This window comes from Nomascus leucogenys, chromosome 1a, assembly GCF_006542625.1.
Source record: "Nomascus leucogenys isolate Asia chromosome 1a, Asia_NLE_v1, whole genome shotgun sequence".
NCBI classification, from domain to species: domain Eukaryota; kingdom Metazoa; phylum Chordata; class Mammalia; order Primates; family Hylobatidae; genus Nomascus; species Nomascus leucogenys.
Genome location: NC_044381.1, coordinates 71,302,951 through 71,318,325, shown reverse-complemented (window position 1 = coordinate 71,318,325; position 15,375 = coordinate 71,302,951). Strand labels below are relative to the sequence as shown.

General features: G+C 37.4%; 1 protein-coding gene across 1 annotated transcript; it reads left to right on the top strand.

Moving 5' to 3' along the window:
• Positions 1–229: 229 nt before the first annotated feature.
• On the top strand, positions 230–15,173 carry GMFB (glia maturation factor beta). Its single transcript, XM_004087138.3, has 7 exons — positions 230–402; positions 5,591–5,687; positions 7,156–7,205; positions 7,899–7,948; positions 8,704–8,786; positions 9,801–9,874; positions 11,500–15,173. Exons 1-7 carry the CDS (start codon positions 400–402, stop codon positions 11,569–11,571), a joined length of 429 nt encoding a protein of 142 aa, XP_004087186.1. The 5' UTR covers positions 230–399; the 3' UTR covers positions 11,572–15,173.
• The last annotated feature ends 202 nt before the right edge of the window (positions 15,174–15,375 follow it).

The window sequence follows — 15,375 nt, the reverse complement described above, 5'->3', positions numbered from 1 at the left end:
GAAGGTAGGCTGCGGTCACTACACACATTTACCATTGAAAACATTGATGTCACCATTAACATGCTCTCAGAGCTTGAAGACTGTTAAAAAGGTCCGGGGAACTGGCATGACTTTTAAGTATGCACCTTGGGTTTGTTTCTCACTTGCTGCAAGGCAGAGCATCCTCCTCTAGAGGGCGCAGGGAAAAGAAAAAAAAAAAAAAAAAAAAACAGGCGATCTCATTCTGGCTAATTTTGAGCCGCGTCTATTGCCGTCCGCCGTCACGTGCCGGCCCGCTGAGGCCGCCTTGATAGGTGGGGGCGACTGGGCCAGGCGCCGGGGCAGGAAGGGAGGCGGCCGCCGTGCCATTCTTAAAGGAGCCCGAGTGCAGGCGACGAGCCGCTGACGGCCGGAAGGAAAATGGTGAGTTGCCGCTGGGAGGGCGGGGGCCGGAGGGCTGGGCGAGCCGGCCTGCCGGGTTTTCCCGGTTTCCGGAGCCGGCGGCGGCGGGCAGCGCCCGGGAGGGCTCGGCGGCCGCTTCCGCCAGCAGCTGGCCAGTGCCCACAGCGAGAGTACTTGGCCTCTGCCGCCGCCGCCGCGCCTCAGGGCAGCATCTTCCAGCTGGGCCCGGGGTGGACCCGCCCAGCGGGCCATGGGACTAGGGTGCGGCCACGAGCAGGGGGGTTGGGGAGGCCCCTCGCCAGGCCCTTCTGGAGGGAGGGCTTCAGCTTCTGAGCTGTAGATTGGAGGGAAAGGGGTCTGCCCCATCGGAGGGCTCCCCCAAATCCTGCTTTCCCTGCCAGGGCCGTGGCCAGGTTCCAGGGGTTGGTGGGCCCCGAGCATCTTCCACCTGGCGGCGTTTTGGGGGAGGACTCGAATTCCGATTGAATTCTCTCGGCCTCACCTTAGCTTCTTTCTGTCTGCTCCTTTCCCTAGCTTCCTACAGAGGATTTCTCCTTATCTTTGTTTTCCTATGGCAGTTGGAAACCTTTCGACCCAAAGCTTTGGCACTGGGCCTTAAAGTAATTGTCAATAGCTTTAGTTTTGTTGGTTCTGGGGGCTATGGCTTCTGTTCTTACATGGGATGGATCCCAAGCATAAAAATAAAGTGGAGAATTAAATAAATCGCCATCAAGGATCTTTTGATTCCATCCCATTAGGTTTTTAAATATGCGTAAATTTCATTAGAAACAACAACAAAACACTGCTCTCTCTGACCATCCACTCAATTCTCAACCCATTTTCATCGAATAGATCTTGTCATGGTCACTGAATCGAATGGATTCTTTTCAGTTTTCATCTTCTCTGACCTTTCAGCTGCATTCCAGAGTGTTACACTCTCTTGTTTTTGAAGCATTCTCTTCCTTCATTCTTCCCTCTTGGCTTCTGGGATACGGAGCTCCTCCTACTTCTCCTACTGGTCCATCTGTTTCCCTTGCAGACTATTCTCCTTTCCCTGGACAAAGCTCGAAGGAGTCTCAGGCTTCATCCTAGTCCTTCATTTTCCATTCTGTATTCTTTATCCTAAAGTATGGCTTCATTTACCATCTATATTCAGATGACTTGTGAATTTACAGTTCAGAAGACCTTACTTCTGAGATCCAATCCAGATCTGTGTGTACTTTTTTTTTTTTTTTGAGGCGGAGTTTCACTTTTGTTGCCCAGGCCGGAGTGCAGTGGCGCGATCTCGTCCCACTGCAACCTCCGTCTCCCGGGTTCAAGCAGTTCTCCTGCCTTAGCCTCCCAAGTAGCTGGTATTACAGGCGTATGCCTCCACGCCCGGCTAATTTCGTTTGTTTGTTTGTTTTGCGATGGAGTCTCGCTCTGTCGCCTAGGCTGGAGTGCAGTGGTGCGATCTCGGCTCACTGCAAGCTCCGCCTCCCGGGTTCACGCCGTTCGTTCTCCCGCCTCAGCCTCCCGAGTAGCTGGGACTACAGGCTCCCGCCACCACGCCCGGCTAATTTTGTTTTTGTGTTTTTAGTACAGACTGCGTTTCACTGTGTTAGCCAGGATGGTCTCGATCTCCTGACCTCGTGATCCGCCGGCCTCGGCCTCCCAAAGTGCTGGGATTACAGGCGTGAGCCACCGCGCCCGGCCCTAATTTTGTATTTTTAGTAGAGACGGGCTTTCCCCGTGTTAGCCAGGATGGTCTCAATCTCCTGACCTCAAGTGATCCACCTGCCCCGGCCTCCCAAAGTGTTGAGATTACAGACGTGAGCTACCGCACCCGGCCCCAGATCTATATATTAATATTTCAATATTTAGTTACCATTGCCCTGGGAAGCTTTTCCTCAACTTGGGCTCCTCGAAGCCACCTCAGTTTGTCCAAAGTAGAACTCATGCCCTTTCTCCTCAAACCTGGTCTTCTGTCTGTCATACAAGACAATCTGTTATACCAGCCAGAAGCCAAGGAGTTATCTTGGTAACCCTTTTTTTGCTTACTCACACTCCACCCCCACCCCCAATATCCAATCTGTCACCACCTCCTTTGTAGTGGTTAAGAGAGAGTGAGTTAAGATAGGCTGCCTGGGTTGAATCCTGGCTCCACTAGCTCTGTAATTGGGGAAAGATATTCAACCTCTCTAAACCTTAGTTTCTTGCAAAATGGGAGTAATAATAGTATGTTTCGTGAGATTGTTTTGAGCATAAAGGGAAATCTATGTAAAGGATATAACACAGTGTTTCTCTCATAGGGTCTGATACATGTTAACTATTATTAGGACTAAATGGGAATTTTTTGCTATTGAGTTGTTTGAGATCCTTGTATATTCTGATTATTAATCCCTTGTTGAGTGGAGAATTTGCAGATATTTTCTCCCATTCTGTAGGTTGTCTCTTCACTCGTTGATTGTTTTCTTTCCTCTCAGAAGCTTTTTAGCTTGATATGATCTCATTTGTCTATTTTGCTTTAGTTGTCTGTGCTTTTGAGGTCTTACTCAAGAAAATCTTTGCCCAGACCAATGTCCTGAAGCAATTGCCCAGTGTTTTCTCCTACTGGTTGTATAGTTTCAGATCTTACATTTAAGTCTTTAATCCATTTTGATTTGATTTTTGTATATGCTAAGAGTTGGGGTCTGTTTGGGTTTTTTTTTGTTTTTGTGTTTGAGATGGAGTCTCACTCTGTCGCCAGGCTAGAGTGCAGTGGTGCAATCTTGGCTCACTGTAACCTCCGCCTCCTGGGTTCAAGCGATTCTCTTGCCTCAGCCTCCCGAGCAGCTGGGATTACAGGTGCTGGCCACCACGCCCAGCTAATTTTTGTATTTTTAGTAGAGACGGGGTTTCACCGTGTTAGCCAGGTTGGTCTCGAACTCCTGACCTCATGATCTGCCCACCTCGTCCTCCCAAAGTGCTGGGATTACAGGCATGAGCCACTGTGCCCGGCCCGGGGTCTGGTTTTATTCTGCATATAGCTATCTGACTTTCCCAGCATCATTTATTGGGGAGAGTGTCCTTTCCCCAGTGTATATTTTTGGCATCTTTGTCCAAAATGAGTTGGCTATAAATATGTGGATTTACTTCTGGGTTCTCTATTCTGTTTCTTTGGCCTGTGTGTGTGGTTTTATGCCAGGATCATGCTGTTTTGGTAACTATTGTTTTGTAGTATATTTTGAAGTACTGCGATGCCTCCAGCTTTGTTCTTTTTGCTGAGGGTTGCTTTGGCTGTTCACAGTCTTTTGTGGTTCCTTACAAATTTTAGGATCTTTTCTCTCTTGCTGTTAAGAATGTCATTGGTATTTTGATGGGGATTGCATTGAATCTGTAGACCACTTTGGGTTAGTATGGACATTTTAACAGTATTATGTCTTGTAATCTATGAGCTTGGAATCTTTCCATTTTTGTATGTTCTCTTCAATTTGTTTCATCAGTGTTTTATAATTTTCACTGTAGAGATCTGTCACTTCTTTGGTTAAATTTATTCCTAAATTTTTTGTAGCTATTTTAAGTGAGATTGCTTTCTTGATTTCTTTTTCAGATTGTTTCCTGTTGTTGTGTATAAATGCTACTGATTTTTGTATGTTGATTTTGTATCCTAAACTTTACTGAATTCATTTATCAGCTCTAACAGTTTTGTTTTTTTTTAATGGAGTCTTTAGCTTTTTCTAAATATAAGATCATGTTGTTGTAAACAAGGATAATTTGACTTCTTTTTTTCTAACTTGGAAGTCTTTTATTTCTTTCTCTTCCCTAACTGCTCTGGCTAGGACTCCCAGTACTATGTTGAATAAAAGTGGTACAATTGGGCATCCTTGTCTTACTCCAGAACTTAGAGTAAAAGCTTTCAGTTTTTCCCCATTTAGTATGCTGTCAGCTGTGGGTTTGTCATATATGGCCTTTATTGTTTTGAGGTGTGTTCTTTCTATACCCAATTTGTTGAGTGTTTTTATAATGAAAGGATGTTGAATTTTATCAAATGTTTTTTCAGCATCTCTTGAAATGATATGATTTTTGTTATTCTGTTAATGTAATGTATCACATTTATTGATTTGCCCATGTTGAACCATTCTTACATCTCTGGGATAATCCCACTTGATCATGGTGAATGATCTTTTTAATGTGTTGTTGCATCTGGTTTTCTAGTATTTTGTTAAGGATTTTTGCATCTATGTTCATCAAGGATGTTGACCTATAGTTTTTTTTTTTGTTGTATACTTGTCTGGTTGTGGTATCAGGGTAATGCTGTTCTTGTAGAATGAGCTTGGAGGTATGTTCTCCCCTTCAATTTTTTTGAATAGTTTGAATAGAAGTGGTGTTTTAAATCTTTGGTAGAATTCAGCAGTGAAGCTGTCAGATCCTGAGTTTTTCTTTGATGGGAGACTTTATTACTATGTCAGTCTCGTTACTCATTATTGGTTTGTTCAGGTTTTCTATTTCTTCATGGTTCAGTCTTGGTAGATTGTGTGTGTCCAAGAATTTATCCATTGCTTCCAGGTTTTCCATTTTGTTACAGTGTTCATAATAGTCTCTAATGATTCTTTGTATTTCTGTGCTATCAAGTGCGATGTTTCTTTTTGTCTCTGCTTTTATTTCTTTTGCACATTCTTAGTAGCTCCTTTTTATATCTCTATAATCATTTAATTATAATATAAAATATTATTGGTCTTTACTCTTATGGGATTTTTAACACTTTCGTTGCTTGTATTGTTTTTTTCCCCTTTAATTGTGAGGACAAAAAAAATTTATTAATTCTAAGTATAATCAGATTATTTTCTTGTTCTTCCTTCACTGTGTAAAAATAGTATGCTTGACTTCCTTTCTAACAGCAGACAGTGATTCTTGACTTTCTCCATATTCTTCCCTTCCTCTCCAGTTCTGATGACATTGCACATTATTATGTGTGTGGTTTTTGAGACATTCATTAGCTAAAGAGAAAGCTAAAGTATACCTTACATATATGAGATGAACAAATGTGTAGGATTAAGCAATGTAGATCCAAAGGTTGGTTGATTTTAAAGTTCTTTTAAGTGTTCATGTATTTACTTTAATGCTTTCACTTAATTGACATTTGTGAATGTCAGTATGCATTATAAAGGTATTAGGTTTCATAACTTTAACATTTACATATATTGAAGTCATGGCATTTTATATGTGTTTTTTTTTCTTTCTTTTATAGAGTGAGTCTTTGGTTGTTTGTGATGTTGCTGAAGATTTAGTGGAAAAGCTGAGAAAGTTTCGTTTTCGCAAAGAAACGAACAACGCTGCTATTATAAGTAAGCTAAAAGTGATTGCCTCAAAGTTACATGGTCTTAATTTGTTTTTAATCTTGTAGCTACATTGAATGAACTGAACCGTTGGAAAGCAATGTTACTTCCTCTGTTTCATTTCCCCACCACCACCTTTAGATCACTTTAAAAAATAAGTAGCAGCTAATTCTAATGTCACAGAACAGAGGTGGATTGTCCCGCCTCCCCCATAGTCCTTTTGTCAGCTGCCTGTACAGCTCTGGAGAAGGCGGTCGTCTTGGTCCTTGGGTAATGAGGATTCCCATTTGTAGTGACCCATCCAACCCATCCTTCTTGGGGGACTAAAAATAGCCTGGCCATTCATCCTCAAACAGGAACCTTTGCCTACACCTAAAATGACAAAGTTCAGCATTGTGTGCATAGTGACTTTGGGCATTATTCCAGCTGTAGATTTGAACTCTGGTTTCAGGAAGAGTACTTTTAAGTGGCACTGGCACTGTCTTCTGAAAATGGAAAAAGTGATTTGCATATTGCTTCTCCCACTGTGAGCTATATCTGACATTATGCAGATTTCCCTTGTATTCATAGGCAGTATTTAATATGTAGGTAGTGATTTAGAAAGATGAGGAAAGGATGAGGGGGTGAAAATGTAAAACTCTAGAGACCATGCTTAACAGCGATGCATCTGGCAGATGTGATTTAATCAGAGGTCATGACAACTTGTCATGAATTCTGATTTCATTACAAATAAATACTGCAATGTCGACGTATGGTTCTTAAAAGTGAAAAAAAAATCAAAGTGAAAATGTGTGTTAGTGCCATTTTACTGCAAAAGCTGAAACTATTTGAGATTATATTATTATCTCACAAGATTTACTATCAAATTGGTGCAAAACCAAACACGGTCAACTTTGCCAGAGTAACAGGAAAGAATAGAGGCATAGAGTATCTAAACTTATTTTGATTTAGCTTTGGATTACATTAGATATATTTGAATGTAGTTATCACTTCTATTTGGTCATTCACTTTCTCAGAATAATGATACCGTGCCATGAAATCCTGACCTTGGAGAAGCCAGGAATTTTGGGGTTTCTCTATTTTGATCCCTGATCAGGCACTTTTTCCCTTGCAGTTCTGACCATGTTGCATATAGACCAATCTGTTACAGTTACCCTTTCAGGCTTTTTCTTATTATCTAGAAGTTGCATTTGAGTTACAAAGTTCTTCATATACACAGGAAATGTAAGAAATTAACAACAAGTTCTAAATAAGCAAATTAGGTACTGAGAATTATGGGTAAAAGCTTTTAAAAGCTGACTGCTTGAAAAGCAAAGCTAGCTAATAAGCCGTAAACTAAAACTTTGAATTAGTTATGTGCTTATGTTTCTTGATGTTTTAATTTTAAATGTCCAAAAAAAAGGCTGAGATTGTGTGGGTTGGGTAGGTCAAGGTCACATTAGAATCCCAGCTTACTCATACTTGATTTTTATTTTAGTGAAGATTGACAAGGATAAACGCCTGGTGGTACTGGATGAGGAGCTTGAGGTTTGTTCAATGAATTAAATACAATTTTATAGTTAAGTAATTATTATTTCTCAAAAAATGCTATATTAGTTACATGTGCTTCTAAAACAATCTTGAACCTCCTTTAAATACATGCTCATTATACATAAGAGCATGTGCTAATTGTGTAGTATGTTATATTGCTAATGTAACTACCTTGTTTAAAAGCATTAGTGAAGTCCAGTGTAATAAGTGGTATAAGGTGGGGTGGTATACTGAGTAAGAAGTGAGTCAACTTTGTAACTTGCTTCTAAGTTGCTTGACTAGTACTTAAAACCTAAAACCCTACAATTTAAATACCTGATTTGTCAAATTAAGTAACTAGAATAAAAATAATTCAATTCTTTTTTCTGAAATCAGACATTGTTTCTTTCCGCTAAGATACTGGCTTATGTCATTCAGTATTTCCTGACAGCAGGAACATAAGCATAGAATCTGTGCCTCCCAGCCCCATATTTAGTTAATAAATGGAACGAAGCCAAGTGGGCAGAAGGAGGCTTTGATTGGATTGAGAATTTAGTAACCTGAGTTTATGTATAATTTAGTAAGATAAAGTTTTATTTTGTAGCATGTGGCAACAAATTTATAACTGTTAGTAGAATGGGTGCTTGGTGTATCTCTTAAGGACTTATGGGTAAGAAAATGTTTAAAAGTTGCTTTTCTCTGTGGTGCCAGGGCATTTCACCAGATGAACTTAAAGATGAACTACCTGAACGACAACCTCGATATCCTTTTCTTAGTGCTTTAAAAGATTTATTTTCTTTAGTGGTCAGACCTGTTTGTGAGCTCATTTGTTAAACATCTAAAAGTATCCTTCTGTGTCATGATCACAACCAAATTAAAATATGTATGCGTATACTAGACTAAGAAAAATGAAAAGTTGGTTTATTCGTGGGATGAATGATTTTCTTTTTTAAACTATTTCCTTTATTATAACGTGTGTACAATAAAAATTGAGAAGAAAATAATCTGTATTAAACTTGTACTTTAAAAAGTTAAATTTTTTGCCGGGCGCGGTGGCTCACGCTTGTAATCCCAGCACTTTGGGAGGCTGAGGCAGGCGGATCACGAGGTCCGGAGATCGAGACCACGGTGAAACCCCGTCTCTACTAAAAATACAAAAAAATTAGCTGGGCGTGGTGGCAGGCGCCTGTAGTCCCAGCTACTCGGAGAGGCTGAGGCAGGAGAATGGCGTGAACCCGGGAGGCGGAGCTTGCAGTGAGTCGAGATTGCGCCACTGCACTCCAGCCTGGGCGACAGAGCGAGACTCCGTCTCAAAAAAAAAAAAAATAGTTAAATTTTTTGAGAGATTATGTGATTTTATAACTTATCCTTGGGACCCATTTAATTTTGTGGAAAGATAATAATGAAGGTGTGGCCCAAAAGAATAGGACAGAAACTTGCAGCTCAGTAGCTCCCCAGGTATTGGTAAATACCTGTCTGAGAGCAGTAACTTTAGTTTCTTTAACTTGAGAAAAACCTTCATTGTGTATAGTTATAAATATCAACATGATGATGGAAGAGTTTCATATCCGCTGTGCTTTATTTTCTCCAGTCCTGTTGGTAAGTGAATTTCTTTAAATAACACGTATTTGGCTTAGATCAAATTAAGCCATTTTATACTAGACAAATTTTATGCTGTTTTTAAAGATGGACATTGTTGAATAACCTAAATTGAGGAGGGTCTGTGTCTATGTGTGTCCATGTGCCTGTGTGCATGCATCCCTAGAAAGAATGAAGCATCATCTCTTAGAACTTATTTTCTTAGGATAAATTTCTAGACGTGTAATTGTTGACTCAAATCATACATATATTTTAAGGATTTTGAAACATGATGACATTTTAATATATCAGAAGTATTTTCTTTTTATATTTTAATCTTATAAAAATGTGAACTTCACATATAATTGTATATATTTGTGTTTCTTTTAAATAGTGGTTAACAGTGATAAGCTTATAATCTTGAGAATGGTCCTAGAGTAATTTACATGGGGTATTAAAATGGGTTACTGGTATTTAAGGAATTCATTATCACCAGAACTTCTATCACCACTGTTCAGGCCTGCAATAAAAGCTGCACTCACTGAGCTATTCTCCAAACTTTATAATTTGTATAATTTACTTCCCACTCAAAATATACTGCAGTATATTTTTAACTTAATATATCGGCAGAGTGAAACTTTTATCAGAGCAGATCTCCGTGCCCTACTGGTCCACTACCATCCCAAAACCTTGTATATTTTAGTCATCTATAAAATTGATCTTGATATTTAGTGTCAAAGTTAAGATAGTGCAGAAAGTTTTTAATTATTTGCAAGGCTCTAAAAGTCAGGATCTACAAATGTCTAGAATCTTTATTTTTGCCAACCTGTAGACTTGTTCTTGTTTATTTATAACTTAACTGTCTCTTTCTGTAGGCAGTGTGCAATGTAAGACTCAAAATACAACCCATATGTATTCTGTAAACTCAATAGCAAAGGAAATCCTAAATGTGTCATTTTAAAAAATAAAAATAATGATAACCCATAACTTTCGCAAAATCTGTGTCTCATTTCTACACTAATCTCTCTTTTCTAGGATGTAAGCCTGAACAACAGATGATGTATGCTGGAAGTAAGAATAAGCTAGTCCAGACAGCTGAACTAACCAAGGTGGTATTTATATTTGATTTACTTGTTGAGACAATATTTTCCTTTAGACTATAAAGCAAGAGCTAAAATAGTCTAAAGGAGTATTTTTTGTGCAGGTGGGGTTATTTAGACCAGATTAGTAAGTTAGCCAAAGCTTTTTGTTAACTGGAAATAGAATGAGATAGAAGCGCTTGAACCAAAGTGTATTTTTTGAATAAGTTGATTGGAAGAAATCACATTCAAAATATAGGCAGTTTTAGAAAGCCACTGTAACTATTAAATCTATTGAGATTTATTTTATCTGCCATAAGATAATTTCTAATAGATAAAGGTCAGCATTGAAGTTTCTCGGAACCCTTTACCATAGTCTAAAATGAACCGAGTTCTGTGCTGGAATTCAGTATTATGCAGTTAATTGTATTGTTTCCAAATATAAAATTGTTAAGAATATTAATAAAGGTAGAACATTCTGTTTTATATGAGAACTTGCTTTAAGATTTAACATGTCCCTATTTTATGGTATTTTTGAAAGTTAAAGGTAAGAGAGGTACTTGGCTCTCAAACTTTATTTAACTTCCACATATTAGTTTGAATTGAAAAAGTATATGCACTTAAGGTTTTGAAATAGAATATTATATTGCTAAAACTGTTAGACAGGATTTCCTTTCGAGTTTTATTTTAAGAACAGCATCAGTATTTTCCCCTTGGGTGCTTAATAATCAACTCTGGAATGCCTTTAAGTGCCCTCTGCTGTTTCCCCTTAGCCCATGTGATTGTTACCACTGCTTTATAGACATTACTTTTTCCTAATTTGTAACACAGGAACACTGGAGTTGCTTTAACAGTTTGGGCGATTAAGAAGGAGCTGTTAACAGCCTCAAGTCTGTTCTAATCCTGGGGATGCCCTACAGTGCTGAAGTTGAGAGATTACAGTTTACAAGTTACTTTTACAGATAATCTCATTGAATCCTTACAACAGCCCCGTGAGATATTCTGTAGATAGGAAAACAGACCCAGCGGATGAATGACTTGCTCAGGGTTGCCTAACAGTAAATTTAGACAGAGCTAGGATTTAGCTCTGTCTAGGACTTAGGATTCACATCTGGCTCCAAATCCCATCCTTTCTGCTGTAATACATTGCTTTTCTATAGCCATTATACTTTCTGGGCCTGATTCAGATTCTTGATAGAGATTTGTGGCTGATCTCCATCTCCATCCGATATTTCCGTTTGACATTCAGACTCCGGAAGACCAGCGTATGTTCCTCAGTTCCTAACTAGATTGATTTTAATTGTGTATACTTGGGATGTCTTCTAGGAGATAAGATTTACAGAACTGCTCTTTTAGACTATTTGCAGATTTGTGCTTTTGGGAGAGTTTTGGTTTCATGTTGTCTTGATTGCTGTACTTTGGTAACTGAGTACTTAGCATTTAAAAGAAGTGAAGTTCTACCTAAAAGGTATATCTGATTTACACAGGTTAAGTCATGAACAATATGAAAGGAAGCAGAATTTGGTATTTAATAGTCAAATATATAACCAAAAATAATTTGGTATATAATACTCAAATACATAAAAAAAAACCTCAAATATTTGCCTTTTTTTTTTCTGGAGTGTCAAAGTATGACCTAATTTTTTTTTTTTAAGGTATTTGAAATAAGAAATACCGAAGACCTAACTGAAGAATGGTTACGTGAGAAACTTGGATTTTTCCACTAATGTGAACTTCTGTGTTTCTAAAGTATTTATGTATTAACCTGACCATACTGGAACCAGACATAAATACTTATTTATGCCTAAAAATGCACTGTTACTTACAGTTTGTTTCCTGCAGTAAAGAAAAATTCTTCATTTGTGCAAAATTTGAACAAAGAGGAAATCATCTTCATAGTAATGAAACTTTGTAAAGTGTTTCCTTATATTGGTAATTGTTAGGTGGACTACTTTTCTCCAGGGACTTTTTGCACTCTTGTGACTAATTTCTATAACTTATGGTTCAGAATTTGTTACTATTTACAGACACCATTGGAAAGTGGATGTATTAGATTGTGAGAGACAACAGTTGCCTCCTTTTGACAAATACTGGATATTAGCAGTTTATTTATGAAAATAGCGTATTATCACTTGTCAAATCATTGAAATTCATTTGGGGTCAAAGACTTGAGTGACCCAGTATTGAGCCATGAATAATTTAGTGTAACCTGCATTACAAGTACATTGATGAATTCTGTATCTTCTTTGGTTTCCTGTATCTTTTTAATCAAGTCTAGAAACTGTGTTCATCAATCACTCATTTTTAAGGTCAGGAGTTAGATTTCATGATAGAATTATGACTGTTAGCTTTTCTCCTTATAGCATCTTAGTCTTAGAAATTGGCGGGTTGTAATAATCAAGGGCTTCATTCCTTTTATGTCATTTCTAGACAGTTTTGAATCTAGGTTAATAACACTTTATTTATAAAGCACCTCTTAATGTCCTGTGAACACTAATTATTTTAAATGTGTTAATACTGTGCCTTTGATTTCTTAGCTTTAAAGTTAGTTTAAGACTTTTACACTGCCAGTATTCCAGATTTGGTGAAATTAATACTTTTTTAAAGGGTCCAAATAAAATAATTTTCTAGCGTGTATATCTGAAATTTGTAATAAAATCAACTTCATATTTTAAAAATTCCAACTATCTGCTTGCATTGGTGAATATATGGCAGTCGAGAGTTACAATTTTGGGTATACTTGTGATTAGTTTGTGCCATAGGAAAAAATTATCTTAAAACTTTGGCCATAGTTAATAACATTAACACTTCAATAGCAATCACATCTTATATCCTAAATGTCAGAAGATATTCTGAACTGGATGCCTGAATAGTTAACTAAACCAGTCTTGTTAGATGATGGTACTCTTGGCATAAAGCAAGGATTCTGATATTTGGCATACTTGTAAAAACAAATAAATAAGTAACCATTGAGCATTAATTTGATAATAGGTCTACAGACTCTAAAACTAACCAAACTTGGTGAGTGTATTCTTATATTAAGAATATCTTAGTCATCTCAAAACTAGCAAAATTTAAATTTTGGCATGTTTTCCATTCATATGTTCTTTGCATTTTATTTTTGAGGTTTCTGTGAGAAGTAAAGATAGTTGGAATTTTCGCGATATTGAATAGAACATCTTCTGTTCCCAACACTGTTTGGCTTCACTAATTTAGAAGTCAGGAAGCAATAGAAAGTTGGAGATGAGGAAGTGCTAGAGTAGGTGTTTGTTTTGGTTCTTGGAGGGAAAAGATTCTTTATTCCAATTTCCAGAGAGAAGAGAAAACTCACCCAGGAAGTTTAAAAATTCTTTAAACAGGTATTTTGATATCGGAGAATAACATGCATATAATTCTGTAGGAATGCACATGTAATCCAAGTGAGTGGAGAGTGTTTTTAATGTTTTTGAATGAAGGAAATGAGGTTTTGTTTCACCTGGTTTGCAGCAATAAGAGAAACTAGTGCTGCAAGAATGTATTTTTTAATGAAGTTCCTTATTTTGTCTTGCATGTTTTAGTTTTGTTTATTTTTAAATTTGGAGGTCCTCCATAATGTCAGATAATATTGACCTGCCATACATTAGCACTCTTAGTTCCGCTACCCTCTTTAACAGGAGCAAAGAGCTGTGATAAACCATGCTTTTTTGAGCTTGTCTGACTCCTAATTAATAACATGTTTTTGGCAAGACAACAGATTGAGGTTAGAGGATCAGTAGGACATTTTTATTCCATCTGTCCTATGGGGAGATTTACAAATCCCATGCTCTAAAGTGTTCTCAAACGTTTGTATAGATTTCCCTTTCATCTTACTAAATTTTGCATTGTTCTTTTCAAGTATGTTTCCTATTTACTGTCTTTTTTCTGCCATTTCCCAAATAATAACTCCAGATTTCATAATTCCAGTTTTTACATTCCGTTATCTTTCTGGTACAACCATTCCCATTCAGCCTTAAATCTGAATCCTTTTTGGCAGCAACTTTTTTCCTGGGACCCTCCTTTGTGGTCTTCTAAGTCAGTGTTAGTTTTGAAATTTTTGGCCCTGCATAAGTTCTGCATAGCATCTAATGTCAAAATAGAACCAACTGGTAATCACAGTATTATTTAGTGTGGTTTCCATGACAACAAAAATACATATGAAGAAAACTTCTCAGGTTACTATGCTGAAATTCCAAAATGTCTGAGTTTTGAATAGTGATCACTTTGTTCTGGTATTGACGCATATATTAGGAAAAAAGTTGGTTGACTGTTTTTGTTTAATTGACTTCTAAAATAAATGTTCAAATTGTCTAGTTCTAAAAGTTTACTAAATGCCTAGTGCAGTTAAACATACTCTTGTTTAAGAATGTGTTGCTAAATTTTTTACTGTCATTACTAATCTGTGTGGCAAAATGTGTGTCAGCACTTTTCCCTCCCTCTTTATCTCCTATTTTCAGGAGTCAAATGTAGCCATAAACTGTATCCTTGTCTGACACTTTAGCTAAAAATTTCCAGTTAGGGGAGTTTATTGCCAAATTAAATTTGGCTGTTTCCCCCCAACCCATATAGATATTAAGGAAGGTGTACTTAAAAAATGTTTGGACTGCTTTTAAAACCTGAGCAATGTCATTAATCCATATGTGGACTAGTGATGAATAGATATTTTCATAAGAGTTTAAATGCTGATATTTGGTGGAAGTAGAGAGTAACTCATATTCTATCAATTCAAGTATTCTTACTATGGTTGCTTTCCCTATTTGTTCAATAGACTGATAATACTGGAATTTATAGAGTTTGAGCCATTACAACTTTTGTGAGGATGTGTTTCAAACATTTCTGGACAAATCTTATTTTGTATTTCTGGAAGAATGTAGTAATCTTCTAGACCGCTTAAAACCAATGGTCCCAAGCTGAATATTCTTGAGAAATTTGTTTTTATTATGCCATTTGACATTTCAAATCAGTGCTCATATACAGTAAACTTGCGATAGAAATTGTATTTTATTGCTTTTTGGAGTATAATTCATATAAATATAATTACTTGAATATTGTTTGAGATCATTAACATGCCAGGGCAGTTCCCACTGATTTAGATGGTCCAAGATAATCTCATTCAGGAGGCTTGAAACATTAATGGTTTAGTCTTGTGAATTTTAACAGTTCTCTGTCATCGTTTAACAAAACCAACAACTGGCACAACTCCTTAAGCTGTGGTTTCAGTCTCTGCTAGTTCATATTGCATGTTTATTTTGGACGGTCTTTTGTTAAGCATGGTGCTTGTACTGGTTTAAATAAAATGTTAACATTAAAAGACTTCCAGCTTTTCTTTTTTTACTCACTTCTTTCCCCCTTTGGAGTTACTGGTATCTACCTGGCCAGATTTGTGTGAGCCATAAACTTTATCTGGACAAACTGAGAGGCAAAATAAACAAGAGTCATTTGGCAGGTTGGTGGAAGGAGAAGATAATCAAGTTATAAAAATTTCTAAAACTTGGTCTGATGCTAAAATGTAGAAA